At 43.8% G+C, this 20,360-nt stretch overlaps 1 protein-coding gene across 1 annotated transcript; it reads left to right on the forward strand.

The window, feature by feature from the left end:
- The first annotated feature begins 2,990 nt into the window (after nt 1-2,990).
- On the forward strand, nt 2,991-11,129 carry tbx18 (T-box transcription factor 18). The gene is made up of 8 exons (XM_061704603.1): nt 2,991-3,156; nt 3,856-4,006; nt 4,309-4,410; nt 4,947-5,118; nt 6,721-6,888; nt 8,448-8,512; nt 9,995-10,089; nt 10,600-11,129. Exons 1-8 carry the CDS (start codon nt 2,991-2,993, stop codon nt 11,127-11,129), a joined length of 1,449 nt encoding a protein of 482 aa, XP_061560587.1.
- The last annotated feature ends 9,231 nt before the right edge of the window (nt 11,130-20,360 follow it).

The following is a 20,360-nucleotide window of genomic DNA, read 5'->3' on the forward strand; positions in this document are numbered from 1 at the left end:
ATCCAAACTGTTGAATTCTTTCTATTTCCTTCACTTTATTACTGTATGTTTTCATATAATACAATACTGTAGTGTGCTATTTAAAAAAAATATATAAAAAAAGACGCTGCTAAAGTTTTTGTTGGCGTCTCTTGCGGGGCCGAAACGAATCGATGGCACTTTCATTCATTTCAATGGGGACCGACGATTTGAGCTACGAATGCGCCGCATTACGACGGTTGTCACGGACTGAATTAAACGCGCAAGTCAGGGCGCCGCTCCACTTGAGTGTTGGGTGGGCGAGTGTGCGAGTTCGACGCCCGCCGGCCGCAGACCGACAACGCAAATCGGCAGTGGCCCGCTAAGCTAACCGAGCAACGGATCAAAAGTCCAATTGGACATTTTGGCAAACAAGCGAACCTCGTGAGTCATGGGCAGATCCTACTCGTAAAAAAAACAACAACATTATATATATATATATATATATATATATATATATATATATATATATATATATATATATATACATATATATATAAAATTTAAAACATGTACAAAATAAACATCAGCTGCGTCACAAAATGGAGGAAGGTGAACGCAGCCAGCATAAAATTTCGAGCAGTTTACTTCTTACTGGTGTGTTTTAGCACTTTAGTTACATAGTCAATTTAGACAGTCATTTAGTTGAGTTTATTTAGTTCAATTATTACTCAGCAATGATTTAGTACTTCAATGTCTAATGGGTTTCTAATATTTTGGCCCCCCGAAGTACAAGGTAACCCAAATTCGTGACATCATAATATGTATATTTCAAATGAAATGCTTTGATCACAAGTGACAATGAAGCGCACGACTTGACTGGAATTTGATTCGAAATCCTTTCATGTTTTGTTTTGTGTCCCTCTTGGAATATTCAAATGATGAAAGCACAATGACGAGGCCCGCAGGCTGGCCCGCGCCCGCGCCCGCGCCCGCGCCCGCGCCCGCGCCCGCGCCCGCGCCCGCGCCCGCGCCCGCGCGCGGGCCCGCAGGCTGGCCCGCGCCCGCGCCCGCGCCGTCATGGCCTCCTCGACTGGCAGGTGCGCAAACCCCGGAAGTCGTCAGCCGCCGCTCACGCTGATTGGTTGCTCCTTGGATATTTCTTCCGTGAATTTCTGCGGTGACGTTTCGCATTCAATCACGATAGTCGCGCACACGGAAAAATCTTCAAAATGTCGTTTTACTACATTGTTATTATTGTTGAAAGAGGAGAAAATAAAGGCTGTCGTTTTTGGAGTTTATACTCCATTTTATGGTTGCCAGATATGAAGCGGCTACAGATAATTTGCAGTCATTTTCATAATAATAACGATGGAAGAACATTGATTGGCAGTAATGTAAATGCCATTTATAATCACCAGCAATAACGTTATTTGTATTTTTTAAATTATTATTATTATTTTTTTTACTCAGTAATATTTTCCATCTTTCTACTTGGATGACACATTGAGCAGTTTAAAAAAATAGATACATCAATTAGCAATATCAACTATGTTAATAGAGACGAACATTTATAATAAACAACAGACTGCATGTTACAAGTCTGAAGTATATTCAGGGAAAAAATGTCCTTGTGATAAGAGATTGAATTGTGTGTTCCACTTCAAATACTTCATAGAAGTAAACGAACTTCTCAACGACCCATGTAATGCACGTGCAATTTCAAAACAACAACAACAAAAATGATTAACCGTGCTAACGGTCGAAAATAATTTCATAAAGTTTTTCTCACCTGCTCGCTCGTCGTGGAGGTCCACGTGAGACTTTGGGGACCCTTCTCACCGTCACTGAAGCACAAAAACACAAGAAAATCCTGCAACTGCTTTTATCATGACAAATGTTTTCAACTCACCTTTTGTAAATGTCTTTTTTCTTTCTTTTGAATCGGGGAAAGAAAAAACAAACATAAAAACCAACAACAACAATGCTACGTTGAACGCCACTCATCATTTTCATTGAACAATATTTGAATTATCTCACTGATGTGCTTAATGACAAATGGAATGTGACGGGGAAATGTCATATACAATACATATGTTTAAGACTTTGAGTTATAATAAGCATGTGGAAATAAAAATAAATAAATCAAGCTTTCCACATCATTTCCATATCATAACGCATGGGCGATTATATCTTATACATGTTACTATATGTATTATTTGGATACGTTTATGTTTTGTGTTTCTTTTATCTTGTTTTTTTTTTAAATCTCAAACGTGCAAGATTGGATGACAATTACACTCGACAGTATTATCAAGTTGACGCGTTAAATATTGAGTGCATTATAATTCATTTGACATATATATTAGTCAATAATATCATACCGAGCCTTTACATTATTGTACCAATTAAGGACGTTTATTACTTGCCACATAACATGCAAACTCTTCATCTTTCGTTTTTTTATGATATATTACGAAATTCATTTGTTGTTGTGTGTACTTTGTTAGTCGTGCAAGATGAATCAATGATTGTGCACGCGTGACTATTGCTGCTTTGTCTGTTTAATCCCCCCCCATCAATCTATCCATTTATCTGTAATTATGATTAGACGTGCACATTTCCCCATTTGCTCCTTAATAAATGAGATGAAATAATGTGCCTAATAATTTATCACTCACGTTCAAAGGCCCGCTACATCACGCGCATAATGTAATAAATACTGACTGCGGGTTTTGCTGCGGTGCTGGGCCAGCGGGCGTGGCCAGAGAGGGAACCCACTTCCTGAGTGGGCGCTGTGACGACTCCTGATTGGCTGAGCCTCGCTGTGATTGACGGCTCGACAGCCTCCTCCTCTTGATGACACCACCCTCCAAACAAAGTGCTGGACAACGGAGACGTCAGACCAGGAGAAACTTTGCACCACGGAACACTTGGTCACATTTTTTGGGGCCTCGCCTTCTTCTTCTTCTTCTTCTTCTTCTTCTTACCGGAGACTCGGTCGACAAGCAGCCGCCGTTGGGATCGGAGCGATGGCCGAGAAGCGGCGCTCGCCGTGCGCGCTCAGCGTCAAGGCGCACGCCTTCTCGGTGGAGGCGCTCATCGGGGCGGAGAAGCGGCGCCGGACGGCCGGGGAAGGCGCGACGGCGCCCGCCAGCCCGCAGCCTCGCGAGGCGGAATATGCCAGCGACGGATCCCGTAAGTAAAAACGGCGCAAATCACGAATGCCGACCAAAAAGTTGCCAACGAGACCGTCGGCTGCCATTCGTCGACATTATACACACGTTTAACTGCTGCAGCCATAGTTTGTGTGCGCAAATACGGCCCTTTATTTCCACCACTGACTCTTGTCACCATTCAACTTCATTCTTGCCGAAAGTCGCGCCGTGCAAACAAGACACGCAAGCTCGCTGCCGGTGCGTCAAGTGTGGGACAATTACGCTGCTTTATTTGATGAGCTTTCGGCTACAGTCGTAAACACGCCAATTAGCGGCAGGAGGGGGCGGGGGGGTGGAAGAAAAAAACAACCCAAAAAACCGAGTGGAGACTCGGAAAGCTCAGAGTCGAGGCCACGGCGCACGTGTCGCGTCTTAATAGAATAAGACATCCAATAAAAGCGAAACGCACTCATCAATGTGCGTCCTTATCGCAACGATCAAGAAACTCAAATGAGCTTGACAAATTTACTCTGGTAAATGGATGCTCAACATGTGCGCAAATTTGGGCCAGAATAGCTACTAAAAAAAAAATCGAGGTTTGATAAATATAAAGGGGCAACATGTTAGCACTCAATTGGCATAAAATAAGCGATGCAGAATCTATAGATTACAAAGATGATATTCAATTTCCCCAAATAATATTTGCAACATGCAATAAATGTGTGTGTGTGTGTGACAGAGAGCGAGGACGCGCTCGTGGCAAGCCCGCAGCCCGCGACCCTTGGCGGGGACGCCAGCGAGCGGGACCCGCGCGTGGACCTGCAGGGATCCGACCTGTGGAAACGCTTCCACGAGATCGGCACGGAGATGATCATCACAAAGGCCGGAAGGTACACACACATCGTTTCCCCCCCAAATCCTTTAAAAAAAAAAAAAAAAAAAACAAACCAAAAAAAAAACAACCATTGTTTGTGCACGAAAAAAAAAAAAACAATTGCTACAAAATAAAAAAAATGCTCAGTTTGTATGAATTCGTCGAAATGTTGATTCGTGCAGATATCATAATACGCAAACGCTAATCGAAGATTGCAAAGCGAGCATCATTGCCAAATGAGTGCGTGAACCCAACTGCGGCCTCCGCGTTGTTATTGATTGGTGAATGTGTTTCAAGCAGGCTGCGTTTGCTTTCCAGGCGCATGTTCCCTGCCATGCGCGTCAAAATGTCCGGCTTGGACCCGCACCAGCAGTATTACATCGCGATGGATATCGTCCCCGTGGACAACAAACGATACAGGTAAAAGCTACCAAGCACAAATATGACACTTTGCAGTCATTATTCTTGTTTTTTTTTTTTTTTTGTTTTTACGAAAACACACACACACACACACACACACACACACACACACACACACACACACACACACACACACACACACACACACACACACACACACACACACACACACACACACACACACACACACACACACACACAAAAGGCGCTGCATGCGCACAGTTGTTGAATTGTTCCTTTTGGACTTTTGACCTCAGCCTGATGGAAGGTCAAAGCAGCAAATGTGCCCAGAAAAAAAAAAAAGGTAAAAAAAAAAAAAAAAAAAAGAGCACAACAAAAGTTGCAAGTGCCTTTTGTTCGCATTCACGCGCGCACGCAACTGAGTGGCTCAGCAACATTTGCGAAACGTCGCAGTTATTGTGTGAACGTGGAAGATTCTTCTTCTGAATCGCACTACTTTTCCGACACGCTTCTGCTCCCGCATTTATTCACCAAATCACCAGATTTCGCATCGTCTCGTTCTCGCGTGCTCGAAGGTACGTGTACCACAGCTCCAAGTGGATGGTGGCGGGCAACGCCGACTCGCCGGTGCCGCCCCGGGTCTACATCCACCCGGACTCCCCCGCCTCCGGGGAGACGTGGATGCGGCAGGTGGTCAGCTTCGACAAGCTCAAGCTCACCAACAACGAGCTGGACGACCAGGGACATGTAATTCCATTATTATTATTATTATACATTCCATCTATGCATTGAGGTTTAATATCTCGATTTTAGAAAATGACAAAGAAACTTTGTTATGCTTTATTTCGAATTTTTTATGTCATCAAGTCCCATCTTAGAAATAAAAAAAATCACATCACGACTTGAATGGCACCCTGCAGAGTTTACACATCTATTACTGTTATTATTAATATTATAAGTCTATAAAAATAAATACTAACTGCCTGTTATTAATAATAATTACGACTAGTACATTAAGATTGTTTGCTGTATGTTGAATAATATTTTTCTAATTTGAAAAGCTATCCATAGTAGTTTTTTTTTGTACAGAAAATGTTTTCATGTATTTGATATTTTCAATATTTATATCAAATTTCAAACACCACAAAACAAAACAAACAACAACAACAAAAAGACGTGCCGGCGAAAGTACATTTTATAACGGCGCTCTGCAGAGCTCAAATCTCCACCAAGGACACATTTTTTAAATATCAAATAGCCTGATTTTTAAATTTTATTTTATTTTAAAAAAATATGTATTTCTTTAAATTCTGGTCCAAATTAGGATGGTTTGGCCTCAGAGGAGGTCTGCATTCCAATCATAACACTTCATTTTTTTTAAAGCACATTTTCCTCAATTTGAAAATCACATAAATCCTAATTTGACAAAACTCAGGCAAATTTTAGACGTTTGGCCTCGGGCGAGATCCGTAATCCAGGAGATTACGTTTTTCGAAAACCCCGGCAAACAAGATTTTTCTGCTTTTCTGTAAAATCATTTACCATCAACTTCAGAGAAATGTAAAACGCAGGTGTAAAAAAATTTAAAACTTGATCTTTTGTTATGAAAAAACAAAAACAAACCCCCCCAAAAAAACACCTTTTTGCTGATCTGCTAGTGGTGCCTTGAAATGCGACTGACTTGTTCCATGACCACACTCCTATCTCAAATCATCTTTCCCCAATGAAATGAATGGAAATGCAATTAATTCGTTCTGCCCCCGCCAAACTCACCAACATTAATTTTTTTTCATGAGCGAAATTGCACTTAACAGTATTTCAGTGGATAAAAACAACCTGGAATAAAATTTGCTCTCCACATAATCTGCAAAGAGGAGAGCACAAAACACAACTGCACCGAATGTTTTGGCCTTCGTTGTCCCGCGGTGGGGCGGTTGGCAAACTAGCTCAAGGGCGCGTTAGCCCCACCAACTGGTATTGCCCTTCTACTGCAAGGAAATCAATGTGAATTGATGACGGCAGAATGTTGTAAAGTTTGCTGCCGCCCTCTAGCGGTGGGATTCTGAAGCGCATTCGTATCGCAAGAAAAAAAAAAAGGAAAGTTTTTTTCAAGGCACATTGATCTATTTCAAATGTGTGTATGAGGTAAAGCTACATTAAAAAAAAATATATATATATATTTTTTATGATCTCTATATTATGGAATATCCTCTATTTTGGGTGAATCCGAATTGGATCCCTGCAATAAACTGCTTCACTGTAGAAGTACAAATAAAAGCATTACAGCCAATTAGTGTCAATAAAATCTGAGCTCACTCAAAATGAACAATTTGCTGACGCCCAATCCAGATAATCCTGCACTCCATGCACAAGTACCAGCCGCGGGCACACGTGATCCGCAAGGAGTGCGGTGAGGAGTTGTCCCCGGTGAAGGCCGTGCCCGTCGGGGAAGGCACGCGCACCTTCTCCTTCCCCGAGACCGTCTTCACCACCGTCACCGCGTACCAGAACCAACAGGTTCGTACCTTCTCGTCGCCGCCGAGTCGCCCTCGCCAAACAATTTCAGTAGTAGGATTTTGTCGCAGAGTTGCCAAGGCTGAAAAATCCTCAAATTGTTCAATTGTGTGTCATTGTCATCAAATGAAAAGCATGTCACGCCACATGTTGTGACTATTTCAATTTATTCTGAAAAAAAAAGGAATTAGGAGGCACATGATTTTCAATTGACATCCGACAGCTGTCAATGAAAACCACGCATCTCCACATTTTGCGACTTTTCAATCATCCCCAAAAACAAAGACATTTGGAAAAGCATTTCCCATTGGAAAGGGACAATAACATAGCTGTCGAATGACAAGCATGTATGTCCAAAGTGTATGACATTTTTTGGGGGGGTAATTCACCTGAAAAAACAAAACAAAACAAAAAAATGTCCCCAAACATTTTTCACCATTCAAATGTTGCGCTGCCCTCGACAATCGCACACTTGGCAAATGCCGATTAATCGCCACTGGGCGATTTCTCTCTCTCTCTCTCTCTCTCTCTCTCTCTCTCTCATTTGTAACTATCTGCTCTCTCCCAAACTGTGTTCTGACTGGCGACATTTACAACAAATAGCACAATACAAACAGCCACAGACGGGATATTTCAAACTACCCTGTTGCACAGAAAAAGTGTTAAAAGACATTTACAAAAAAAAAAAAAAAAAAAAAGTTAAAATATCAGAGCCATCCAATGCAAACCACAACTCTAGAAATGTTGTCTATTGAACTAAAAAAAATAAAGCCACTTAGTGATAAATTTTTCCATTGGACGGTGATGATATCATAGCTGTCCAATGAAAAGAATATACCTCCAAATGTTGTGACTTTTTGTCAATTTATCTGAAAAAAACAAAGGAATTTGGAGATTGATGTTTTTCATCTTACAGTGACAATATTATAGCCATCCAATGAAAAACATCTATCTCCAAATTTGTGACTTTGCCTATTTGGCTGAAAACCAGGGATATTTGGAAAATATTTGGAAAATTTTACATTGGACAGTGCCATAAACCTTTGCAAATGCGCACTCATTGTTGGGCAGCGATGATATGTCCCAATTTTGTCACTCGGAGCAGTGCATCATTCCCAGAGAGATGAAGGAAAATGTCGACAAAAGTCATTGCTGTCCCACGAAAAGCACGGCAAATTTGGGGAGTTTTTATTCCAAAAAAAATAAACAAACTCGCTGTGGAGATGCATGCTTTTCCGTGAACACGTTTTTGCTTAATCCTGCCAACACACAAAAAAAGCCCCTCGGTAAACGTAACGTAACGGTGGACCTCATCTAAATGGAGAGTAGGACTGAACATCTGACGTTGGATGTGGATCACGATGTTGAAACAAACGTTTTTTGACTGGGGGTGCGTCACATGTGCGCCTCAGCAAACACTCTGCTTCAGTTTCCAAAATGCCAAGAGAGGAAAAGTGTCATGTTGGCGCGCGCAAGCGAGGTTTACACAAACACAAGACTATTTCTGCTGGCATGCTGTGTCTGTTGTCATAAGATTTGGGGGAATTTTCCCTCTGTTTCAGATAACCAGGCTGAAAATCGACAGAAACCCTTTTGCCAAAGGCTTCAGAGACTCTGGAAGGAATCGGTGAGTCGAGACCTTCACGTTACCCGGCGCAACTGGGTCATGTTTGATATTCTTGCTTGCCTGCCTGTGTGTGTGTGTGTTTTTTTTTTTTGTCACGGCTATTTCAGTCTGATATTACGGGGAAAGGAAAAAGCGCGGCCTGCATTTATTTATCCTTCTCTCACGGGAACTGTGCGACGGGGCCTCTAAGAACGTGAAAATCCAACCAGAGCGGCACTAATCAAGTCTTACCGCAGCGGCGTTCAGGAGATTGAATTGCCGAGTAGTCGTCATTTTGTCACTTCGCCAAAGTGACGGGGGGTGGAAGATCAGATCGCAGCCACTGAAACAAAGCAGCAAAAGAAGTAGTTCAACTCTTACAAAACATCACATCAGTACGCAAAGAGCTCCAAAACTTCGAATAATATCAAATAATAACAGTATAATAGTGACAGCAATTGCATCTATGAGAATCACAGATACTGCAGCGTTAACAAAAAAGAGAGAAAAAATCGTTCCAGAGCCACAGCAAAATTGAAAGTACTTCCCTGGAATAGTAGCACAAAAAAAAAGTTAAACAAATATCCAGGGTCTACGACAACATGACAAAAACGTCCTCTACTGCCATCGAATGTTGCGTATACAGTATTTGTACACGGCGTGTTTTCTACAATTTGGAGATTTGTGTTTTTCACTGGACTGAATTTTGTCATTAAAATTGCAAAATGTCAGCCAAAAAATAGAAGTGGGGAGAAAAAAAAAAATCCTTCCTGAATCTGAAACCGCAAATTTTCATGCAAACTTTCTTTTGGCCTTCAACCAAATTTCCTCATCTACCATAGCAATGAAAAGCACGGATGTTCAAATTTTGTTTCTTAAATCTACAGAAAATTACTTTCATTGCATTCCAGATAAAAAGAAAAAACAACAACAAAATGTTGTCATTATAGTAGTAAAATGATGGCAATTTTCTTGGCCCTTCCATGGGTGTCACAATTTTGTGAAACTCAATTTAAAGTCACTTGTGTGCAGTTGTTTAGTTACCCAATCAAAGTAATTTTCATCGGGATTAAGTCAAACTTGCGAAATGTGAACGCACGCACTTTTCACGGGGCAGCTTGTCTAAATTAACCCCGTGGGTGTGCGCATATGTTTCGGAAAGTGGGGGGGGGGGTGCTTTCATCCTCACGCTAACAAGGTCTAACAGAGGAGTCGCATTCGGCCTCCACGCCAACCCACCTCGGAGCATGACGGGCGGGGGGGAGGGGGGGGGGGGTATATCCCACCTCATAAATCCTCCCTGCGGCTTCCTGCCTCCTTGCTCCTGATTGGCCCATAAAAGCCGCGTGAAAGCAATTACCTCGGAGCGCCCGGCTGGCAGCGGCCAACGGCGACGTGGCGTTTATGCCCCCTCGTTACCTGCGCAGACAGAGCGAGAGAGCAAGATGGCGGCCAGGCGCTGGCTTTACGAGGTGGCGTGGCTAACCTGATTTGTGTTTGCAGGATGGGCCTGGAGGCCCTGGTGGAGTCGTACGCCTTCTGGCGGCCGTCCTTGCGGACGCTGACCTTCGAGGACATCCCCGGTATGGCCAAACACGGTACGCCATGTTCTTGATTTTTGGAGAAACAGTGGCACCTGAACTTACGAGTGCGTCATCTTCCGAGTTTTCTCCGGTCCAGTAAATCCCCGCTATATCGCGGTTCACGCTTCGCGGTCCCGCTATTTCGGGGGTTTTCTTTATTGCGCAATACATTTAAAAAAAAAAAAGATTTAAAACCGGTTAAGGCAATTGATAGTATAGGTCGTCTCTCCGGGATACAAACACCTCATTTTTTGTACCGTATGTGTTATTAATTTGGATATTTTCAAATTTTTTTTAACCATTGCTCTTGCACTCTCTCTCTCTCACACAATATATTCAGCGTTTAAATGTGTGTGTATTGTTTTAAAAGTGTGTTTTCACTTATCGCGGGGGGTCTGAAACGTTTACTGTAACAAATTGTCGCTTGGTTTTGCAAGAAACTCAAGTCCGAAAGTTAAAATCAAAAGGTAGATGATCTCCGAATTGCAATAAATCTCGTGTTAAATACAATTTGTGTTTGGGCAGGAATCCCAGGAGCCCACGGAAGTGTCGCCGCATCACCCCACTTGCTATCGCCCTCGCCGTGCTCGTCGCCCTTCCAGGTGTGCCCCCTCAGCACGAGCGACTTCACCTGCAGCCGCCCGGCCCTCCCGCTGCACCGCTACGCCACGCCTACGGAAACCTTCCCGCCGCCGCGGGGCCCTGCGTCCTTCGAGGGCGACGCCTTCTGCGCCCTCCCGCTCCCCACGTCGCAACTAGGCTACCTATCCGGCCCCGCCCCGCAGGGCTACGCCGGCCTCCGCCTTCACACGCCTCCCTATGGCCTGTACGGCTACACTTTCCCGCCGTCGCCCCGCCTGGCCGCCAGCCCGGACAAAATGAGCGCCGCCGCCGCCGCCGCCGTCAACCAGCAGAGCTCCCTGCTGGGCTCGTCCCCTAGCGGGACGCTAACTGACAGCCTGGGCGTGCTCGGCGCCGGACAGCAGGGTTTTATGTTCGACTCTCGGACTTTGGGGCTCGCGGGGAGTTCGCAAGTCGCCGCCCACCTGGGCTGAAATTGGTCACCGAACATTCGAGAATGACACTCAGGAGTCAGGAACGCTTCAAACATCGGATGCCGCTACAGCGTGCCGACAAGGGTGAGCTGGAGCGTATCACCGCTGACCTCCGGGCGAGAGACGGGGTCCAGCCTAGACCGGTCGCCAGCGAGTCGCAGTCGAATGAAGCCATCGTGTGACGATAAAAACATCCATCCATTTTATAAAGCGCTTTTCCTCATTGAGGTGAGTTGGAGCCTTTCCAAACTGGCTTGCGGTTGAGAGGCGGAGTACACCCTGGACTGGTCGACAGCCAATCGCAGCGATAATACAACAACTGGGGTGAAAACTGGGAGTTATTATGGAAGGAGAAGGCCCAGTGAATTGAAGGGAGCACTTTGTCGTTGTTGGGAAGGAGAAGCTAAACTCCGGTTGCTTTTCAACGAACGAGATACAGTATTTTGCATCATAATAATATATATTTACAAAAAACAAAACAAAAAAAGAAGTGACAAGCATCGACTGATCCATCTTTCAGGCTGGACTGACGCGGCAGATCAAAGTGCCCAATTCCAATTGAATCCCCAGCTCTCATTTTATTTGTATTTACCTGTAAACAGAACAGTACCCCATGCGGCTGTCGACAGATTGACAAAACACAGGCACGCGCAGCACATAACTCCACGAGCGGTGACAATACATGAATAACATAAATGTTACATAGTGTTTAGTTGGCTTGAGCTGACACTTCCCCACCTTTGATTTAAGTCATGTCCTATTTTTACAACAGTGTGAAGCATTAAAAAAAAAACCACACACACACACACACTGCATCACTAAGCGAACAACAAAAACAAGGGCAGTAAGAGTTTTATGAGTTATTATTAGTTTTTTAAAAAATATTCTTTGGACCGGTCCATTTTCTAACGGGGGACTGGACATTGCTTACCAAAAGCAGCAGTGTTTTCTCTCACCGCAGTAGTTTGTGGTACGAAAAAAAAAAAAAAAAGTACACCCCCTCTATTTGCCCAACCGCTAACAGAGAAAATCCATGAGCAATTGACATTCATTATAATTTCCATGACCCCCCCCCCCCCACACCCCCACAAAACCCCCGAATAAGTGGCTGATCGGGTAAACAAACGTAAATAAGTGGGGGATCGGGAAAAGAATCCCGCGAATAAGCAGGGGTTTCCGCGAATAAAGGGCGATAGGTCCCCCAAAAATCTGTGAATGCCAATTTGCTAATATGCGGGGGTCCACAGTATATGCATCTAATGTCGCACATTGAGAACATATTTCATAGTATGTGCTTATGTTGTAGTTTGGTGTTTAGTGTTTATTTGCGTCGTTCGGGCAGACGCAGGTGTGTATCTGTCACCCCTGACGTCAAGCTGGCATTGACGGGCGACTATGTCCCAGCTGCGCGTGTTATGCTGCACACGCTTTGGCAGATATCCCCTACGTCTCGGATTTTGATCCACATTTGGAACGCGCCCGATTCCCATCTGAGCATATCCGATTCCGTGCGTTTACGCTGCCGCGACGCATACTGTATCCCAACTGCGCCGCTGGTTTTCCCATCGCTGTTCGGAGTATTCTGATGACGTCGAGTTCGCATTGACAAGCGATTTGGAATGATGTCACTTGAACCATAGGGAGAGGCCGGGGGACCCGTGGCACTTCCGCACCTGCTCTCCAACCTTGAACTTTTTCATTTTCTTTTATTTTTTGTCAAAGACTCCTCTTACACGCACGCTCTTGGCCCAATCGTATAATTCGCACACACGAACATTTATTCACGGCAACAGCTTTTGCACGCAACTAATTTAACTGACTGCACACGCAATTGTTGACGCGTCATAGCAGCTTTTTGTTTCATCTCAAATCAATTACATCCAAGGTTTACCATGTTAACATTGACTTGTGGTCGGTCTTAATGTGCGCTGAAGACACGAGCAGGTTCCCACCAGAATCTAGTCAGTTTGAAAACAAAGAAAGTGTCATCAGTAGAAATACTTTATGGATTATAAATAAAGGAGGGCCGGCACGGTGGACGACTCGTTAGCACATCTGCCTCACAGTTCTGGGGACCGGGGTTCAAATCCCGGCCCCGCCTGTGTGGCGTTTGCATGTTCTCCCCGTGCCTGCGTGGGTTTTCTCCGGGCACTCCGGTTTCCTCCCACATCCCAAAAAACATGCGTGGTAGGTTGATTGAAGACTCTTAAATTGCCCGTAGGTGTGAATGTGAGTGCGAATGGTTGTTTGTTTCTATGTGCGATTGGCTGGCGACCGGTTCAGGGTGTACCCCGCCTCTCGCCCGAAGATAGCCGGGATAGGCTCCAGAGCGCCCGCGACCCTGGTGAGGATAAGCGGTAGGGTAAATGGATGGAAATAAAGGAGGTCCTCGGTTCACGACTGTACTAACCTCAGTTACCACCCTACTTACCATTTTCCATCCGTAATATATTTATAGCCTATTTAATTGTGTTTCAAACAAATATTTACTGTGCGGATGACTTTAGTACTGCATTGGCATCGGTTAGTAATAGAACATGGGAGTGATTCTCAAAGTGTAGTACGAGTACAACTCATGGTACGTGGCCTCCCTCTAGTGGTACACGAAAGAATCACTCAAATACAAATAAATGAAGCTTGACTGAGTGAAGGAAGCTTGTAGCAATGGATACCACCAGTTTAAACCTTTTCTTTTTAAATCCAGTACATCAAGTACAGTAAATTTTTTTTAAAAGTACAGTTCTGTTGTATTTAATTTTTAAGTACAGTACATTTGCATTTAATCTTGTCGAACTGTTTGTTTTTAAACATTTATGCAAGTACAATTTTTATTGAACTTATGTCATGTGCAATACATTTAAATGGAATCAGTATTACAGTACTTTTTTTTTTTCTTTTCCTATATTTAAGCGCAATGTTAATGTCCAAACTGTGCATAATGTTATAGTGGCTTACAATGATAAATATACTTTTTAGGAATAAAACCGCTATCATTTTTTGATGAACACCTAGGCCTACTATGTTAATTATTTCAATGTTGGTCATTATGATGGTACTTGGAGAGCTGGGTATTTTTTGAGGTGATACTCGATGTAAAATGTGGACTACGACAAAAAATGTGGTTCATGTCGCTTCCGTAGGAATGCAGTTACTTTGTAAACCGAGGACCCCCCTCAATTGAAAACAGAGCTCTCAAAATGTTGCCATTTTCTCTCTGGTTTACAACGGAATCTACGTTGGTTACGCCTCTAACTAAGCGTAGACTCAAATCTCAACATGAGCGTAGACATACGGCGCTACTCATTGACAGAATACTGGGGGTCCTCGGTTTATGGCGCTATACTACAGCATCTTTAGTGTCGCGTGTCCACCTCATTGCTCCGTGTAAAGGGGGCAATGGACATTTTCGTACTTGAACACATAGCTCTACAGTCTAATGACTACAGCGAGAGGATACAAGTGATGTATACACGGGGAATACCTCGCATATACGTGCGCAAACACACACTTCACGGGGACGTGTCACATCTGGGAGGGGGGCGAACGCATTCCAAATGGCCACGACGTGAACCTTGACATCTCCAGTCGACCAGCCCAAACCCCGATCTAATTCCGACCGAAGCCATAAACAGGCAGCGTGGATAAAAGTGTTGCGTAACGGTGTAAGCAGACACCCCGCCCCCCCCGCACGCTCGCTCACATGAGAGCGAGGGCGTACGCCAAGGCGGGTGTGAAGGTGCGAATGTGTGTGGCAACAGGTGGTTGAGAAGTCTCAAAAGGTCACGCTGATCCCAGAAAATCCCAAAGAACCCCCACCCGCCTCCTTCCCTCCTCCTTCAGAGGCATTCCCCTTCGATGAGACCACAAGTCAAGTTTCTCGAAAACGTGGAGGTTAAGTGTTAAACGCGTTCATAACGTACGGCAGTTAATTGCACAGATGTCATTTCTTCATCAAAAGCCCTATTGGAATATAAAATTGGGTAATAGGGTTAGTCTTGCCAACTCGAATGTGTTATTCTAACTTGGAAGGGCAGTAATGGAGTCCACCCAAACGGCTAACGGAGCCAACATTGTACCGCGAATGACTGGACAAACCGCTGCAGTTCAAAACATAAAAGAAAAAAATAATTAAAACAAAAGAAAAATACTAAATTCCCCTCAATAATTAAAAATAATCTAAGATTGTTGAAAATAACTAAATCATTATTAATCATCAAAATAAATAAAACAGAAATATTGAATATAGTCTACACACCCCTGTTCAAATGCCAGATTTTTGTGGCCTTGAAAAAAAACAAAAAAAACAAAAAAAAAATCAGACCAAGATAAATAATTTCAAAAGAGGGTAAAGAACATAGTTGCACAAGTGTGCACACCCTCATAAATGTTGATGTGGCCGTGTTCAGAATTAACCAATCGTGTTCAAACTCATTAAATAGGAGACAGCATACAGTTGTTTATTTTTACATTCTCAAAAAGATATATACATATATTGTTAATTCAATTAAGTTGTACAGGTTATTGGTCACATTAATGGTGGAACGAGTTTTGGAATGATTTATCTTAGCCAAATTTTTTAAATACCACAAAAACCTGGAAATTGAACAGGGGTGTGTAGACTTTTTACATCCACTGTATAAAAAAAATCTTACTAAATTTGAACGAGGCAGAACAACATCTATGAAGTACATAATGCTCAATTAAATGATACTTCGATTACAGAATGTACGGGTGGTAGCGTTAGCACAATGTAGCGCTCATAACGGGACTGTTTTTCGACAAGCAGCACCATCGGTGTCACAGGACAAACCGCTGTCATGCCACATTGAAAAATACATAAATCATTTAAAATAATAAGAAACAAAAAGAATGTAAAATAAATCTGGCTGGACGGGTATGGGAATATCGTTCTAGAAAAAAACATTTTTAGCCAGCTCATGTACAAACTGCTCTTAAGAACACGTCGCCCACTTCATCCCGTTGCTCGGGCGTGGCCTCTCGAGTTGCCCGCTGTCAACGTGCGGGCGAAGGGACGCTGACGAAACGAGCACATGTGAGGAGGAGGAGGAGGAGGAGGAGGAGGGGAGCTTATTTTAGAAAGCATGGAATGGCCGCCTTGTTGTTCCTGAGTGACAGGGGAGACGGGACCCCTGCGTGCTACATGCACGTATACACACAAGAACACGCACACTTGTATGTAGAACATAAATTACAGGGTGGAAGCCCTTTTAAAATGTGACAATATTTGTATAAATTATTAATGGAGTCCGACAGGATATTTCTATACACACACACACACACACACACACACACACACAGTGTGTCGGTGGTCCGGTGATCTTCAACCAGGGTGGGGACACGGAGACTTGTCCATAACCAGGTGCCGACGTGACTAATCTGTCACGCTAGCTGCGGAGAGCAAGTTAAGGGCGCGGTGTCGGACTGTGGGGGGTTCACAGCAAGGGGCAGTGTGTGTGTGTGTGTGTGTGTGTATAACTATATAACTACTGTCAAGGCCAATTTATGCATAATGTGTAAAGGCTCTCTCTGTATCTACCGTAGAGCATACATTTAAGTTTAAGATACTTCTACTAAAATTGTACTGAATCGGTTTTCTAATGGTCAAGCCAATTGCGGTTATACATCAGTTTAGACTTTTGTGCGTATCCTAAGCTACTGTCGCATCGAAATGACAATGAATTTTTTAAAACACACCGAAATTGTAATAAATCTGCTTTTTAATGAATTTGCTGATATCGTCTCACAATATGATCGATTGCGCCAATTTTGTAGCTTTGACCAGCATTCTGATGCTCTTTTCAGGGCTGATTTTTATTTTCAACTTTAGTTTCAAAATCGGGAAAAAAAATGCTAACACTGTTAGTGGCATAGCGCCACCCATGGTGGTGGAGGAGGACATGCTGACATGCGTTCAAACGTCTTGAAGTGCAGTTTGAAAAAGACTCCGAAGAGTACGACTGCTCCCAAACTAGTGAGAAAGCACATTCCCCCACTTTCCCCCCTTTGAGGGAGGACGCCAACATCATCTCTCAACACACTAGTTTGCATTTTCATAAAGGCCAGTTGTGCGGTTTTAGTCTCGCTTGGTACGGAAGTAACCATTAGCATTACGGGCCTCAGACGCGGTGGGCTCGGTTTTGCGGCCGTCGAGTCCGTGACTGAGCATTAAAAGCGGCAGGTGAGGTCATTAGTAGGCAGTGGCGGAAGGTTCCGGAGGGCGTACAGAATCAATAAACCTGCACATGTCAGAGAAAAGTTGAACTACTCATGCAGTTGTATTTAGATAGTACCAAGACTAAAATGATTTCAAAGCACTTTGGGTATGAATGAGATTTAGGAGCACATTGCTCAATTAAATGAGCCAGGAGACGAGTAATTCAATACTTTGAAATAGATATACTGTGTCAAATTGATGTCTTAATGTCTTGTATACAAATAGACCACCAATCACGTGTGAAACAACCTAATACATTTTAGGGGGAGATGCCCAATTCCAAAAATGTTCCTGTGAGTGAGCTGGTCAGAATTTTGTCAAGGTGCTACTGGATAACGTCAACAAGCTCAGCACGGACGTTTTCCAAGCGGGAACTCTTTCTCGACCAAGGTCTTCAGACTCCAAGTGCACCTGTGTTTTTTTGCGGGGGGGCGGGGGGGGGGGGGGGGGGGGGTAAAGGCCGACACCGTGGCCGCGGGTGCGCCGAGGATCAGTTCACCGCGTGAGCCGTTAACGGCTATTTGATGACAGTGGCGAGAACCCGAGCCCTGGCGCCGCCGTTTACAGCTGTTAAGTCTTTGTCAAGTCAAGCGATGATTTACGGCGCGCCACCCACCACCGTCGCATCCGACTCGGAACCGCGAGGGAGGATAAAATATGGTCATTTCATCTATTTTGATTCCCCAAAGCTACGCATCTAAGGTGTAGAAAATGGACAGTTGTTTTTTTTTTTTAGGAACGTGAAAACACCTGACCAACGCACCTGCTACTACAAAGGTAACCAAGGGCAAGATTCCATGTTTAACGGCCAGCTAGATATCTGTTTTCGTGCCATCTTTCACCTTAAAGTCGTTGTATACCCACAAAAAAAAGGTCATGACAAAGAATGTGTCACTCAAGTCGCACCAACTTTAGAGTTTCTACTGTCGTCATGCGCAAAGTCACGGAAGATGTAGAAGAAACAGAAGAAGACGGAAAAGAGCAGCTGTCAGCATATTCCACATGACTTTTTTTTTCTTTTTTTAAACACTTCTTGGCGACACTTATTCCAAAAGACAGGAACAGGAAGCCATCACATTGTCTTCAAAATTACACCCGAATTTGGGAGGTAAATGTTTGTGTCTTAAAGTTGCACCAAATTTCGAAGCGTTGGGGAATGCTCAAAGCCTCAGCTCATGAGGTTTTTATTTTAAAAAATATATTTGGCTTTTGCTGAGGCCTATTTCAAAAGAAGGCACCGTCACAAAAGGGCTAAAGCGTACACGCCGGAAGTTACATCTCATTTTACATTTTTATGTTTCAGAGTTGCTAACCTCTTTTTGAGTTTGTGACATTTAACATCGCGGTTTACACAAGTAACATCATTTCGAATGTTCAACTGTTATTCAAATTACATGGCCTGTCCATTAAATAAAGGTTAGACTAATATTTTCTTATTTCCTTTACTTCTTGTGTGGAAAACAGCAGTCATGCAATAAATCTAAAGTTGGATAAAACAGAACCAACGGAGACTAAATGCCAACATCGATAAAGCCGCTGCATTAGCAGTCTCAAAATCTGTGGATCATATCTCATTGTAGCAAGCCGACAAATAAAAGTTTCCAGAAAGCTGAAGTTCTCCGCTGACTTGACTCGAGCAGGAACAGAGCCGGAACATTCCTGGGACTGTCCAGCTCGCATGCTTTGACTATTTTTAGATGGCAGATACGACGGATACGGCGGAAAACCGCACTTTGAATAGGAGAAGTACAAGCCAGACAGGAAGTGACTGGGAAATAAAATCACAAATAACATCTTCACTTCCAGCAAAAGGAAGTCGCTTTCGAGCTTTATTGACTTTTACTTTGAGTGTGCTGATCCAGTCTTGTCCACTTTACGCTATAAGGACCAAAGTATTGGGACCCTCAAAAAGCAGGAAGTGAAGAAAATGCTGCGTTTGCCGCTACATCAGTTTCCACACTTCCAGATTCTGGATGATTTTGGAGTGATTATGTGGGGAGTTTTGTCTTTTCGTGAGGTCAGAGAGCAGGCCTGGTTAAGTTCTTCCACACCAAACTCATCCAAGCATGCCTTAAAGGATCTCTGCAAACTGACAAGGGGCCTTCCTCAAAGTTGGACGCATACCATTGTCCAAATCTTCCATCCATCCCTCCATTTTCTGAGCCGCTTCTCCTCACAAGGGTCGCGGGAGTGCTGGAGCCTATCCCAGCCGTCATCGGGCAGGAGGCGGGCTACGCCCTAAACTGATTGTCAGCCAATCGCAGTGTTCAAATCTTGTTAAGATTAAGATTGAGTGACAATTGTATTGTTGAATTCAATGATTAACCAGTCCTCCACCCCCGTTGGTGGCAGTCGTCCGAATTGATCATTAAAAATGGAGACCTAAGCCATGCAATATTAGGGGGGTTTGTTTGGACGTTTCACTTTTTCGTAACCAAAACAAAGCCTTATCGTGATCCCAACACCCACGTGTGTGTGTGTTTGTCTGTGTATGTGTGTGTGTGTAGGTCATTTATAGCCGAGCAGCTCATCAATCTCAATAGTGCGGAGCAGTGCAAAGAGCGGCTGTAACGACAGACATGATCACCATTCAGTGGACGAGTGTAAACGGGAGGAGGGAAGAAAGATGATGAGGAGGAAGAGGTGAAGGAGCGAACGTCGTGAAAGGTGGCGGGGGAAAAGAAGGATGGGGTGAGAAAAACAGAGCTTGCAACTTGTTTATAATACTAGGTGACCGTAATGAATGACAGCTAAGCTTCTGCTTGAGCGCATCGGAGGTGTAACGGCAGAGCCGCCATTCATCCGCCAACCACAAAAGGTACTGTCACACCTGTTACGGCTCTGGTAATACCTTTCTGCGTCGGTGAAGTTTATGTAGAACCGCAAAAATGGCACAATGCCCGGTTCTGGCTTCCCGCTATCCCAATATTCTATCGCTACAATTGAACCTTCCTCCACGACCGAGTTACCATAGAACATGCGGAAATCCGCTCGGT

This window comes from Phycodurus eques, chromosome 18 (assembly GCF_024500275.1).
Source record: "Phycodurus eques isolate BA_2022a chromosome 18, UOR_Pequ_1.1, whole genome shotgun sequence".
Lineage (NCBI taxonomy): Eukaryota > Metazoa > Chordata > Actinopteri > Syngnathiformes > Syngnathidae > Phycodurus > Phycodurus eques.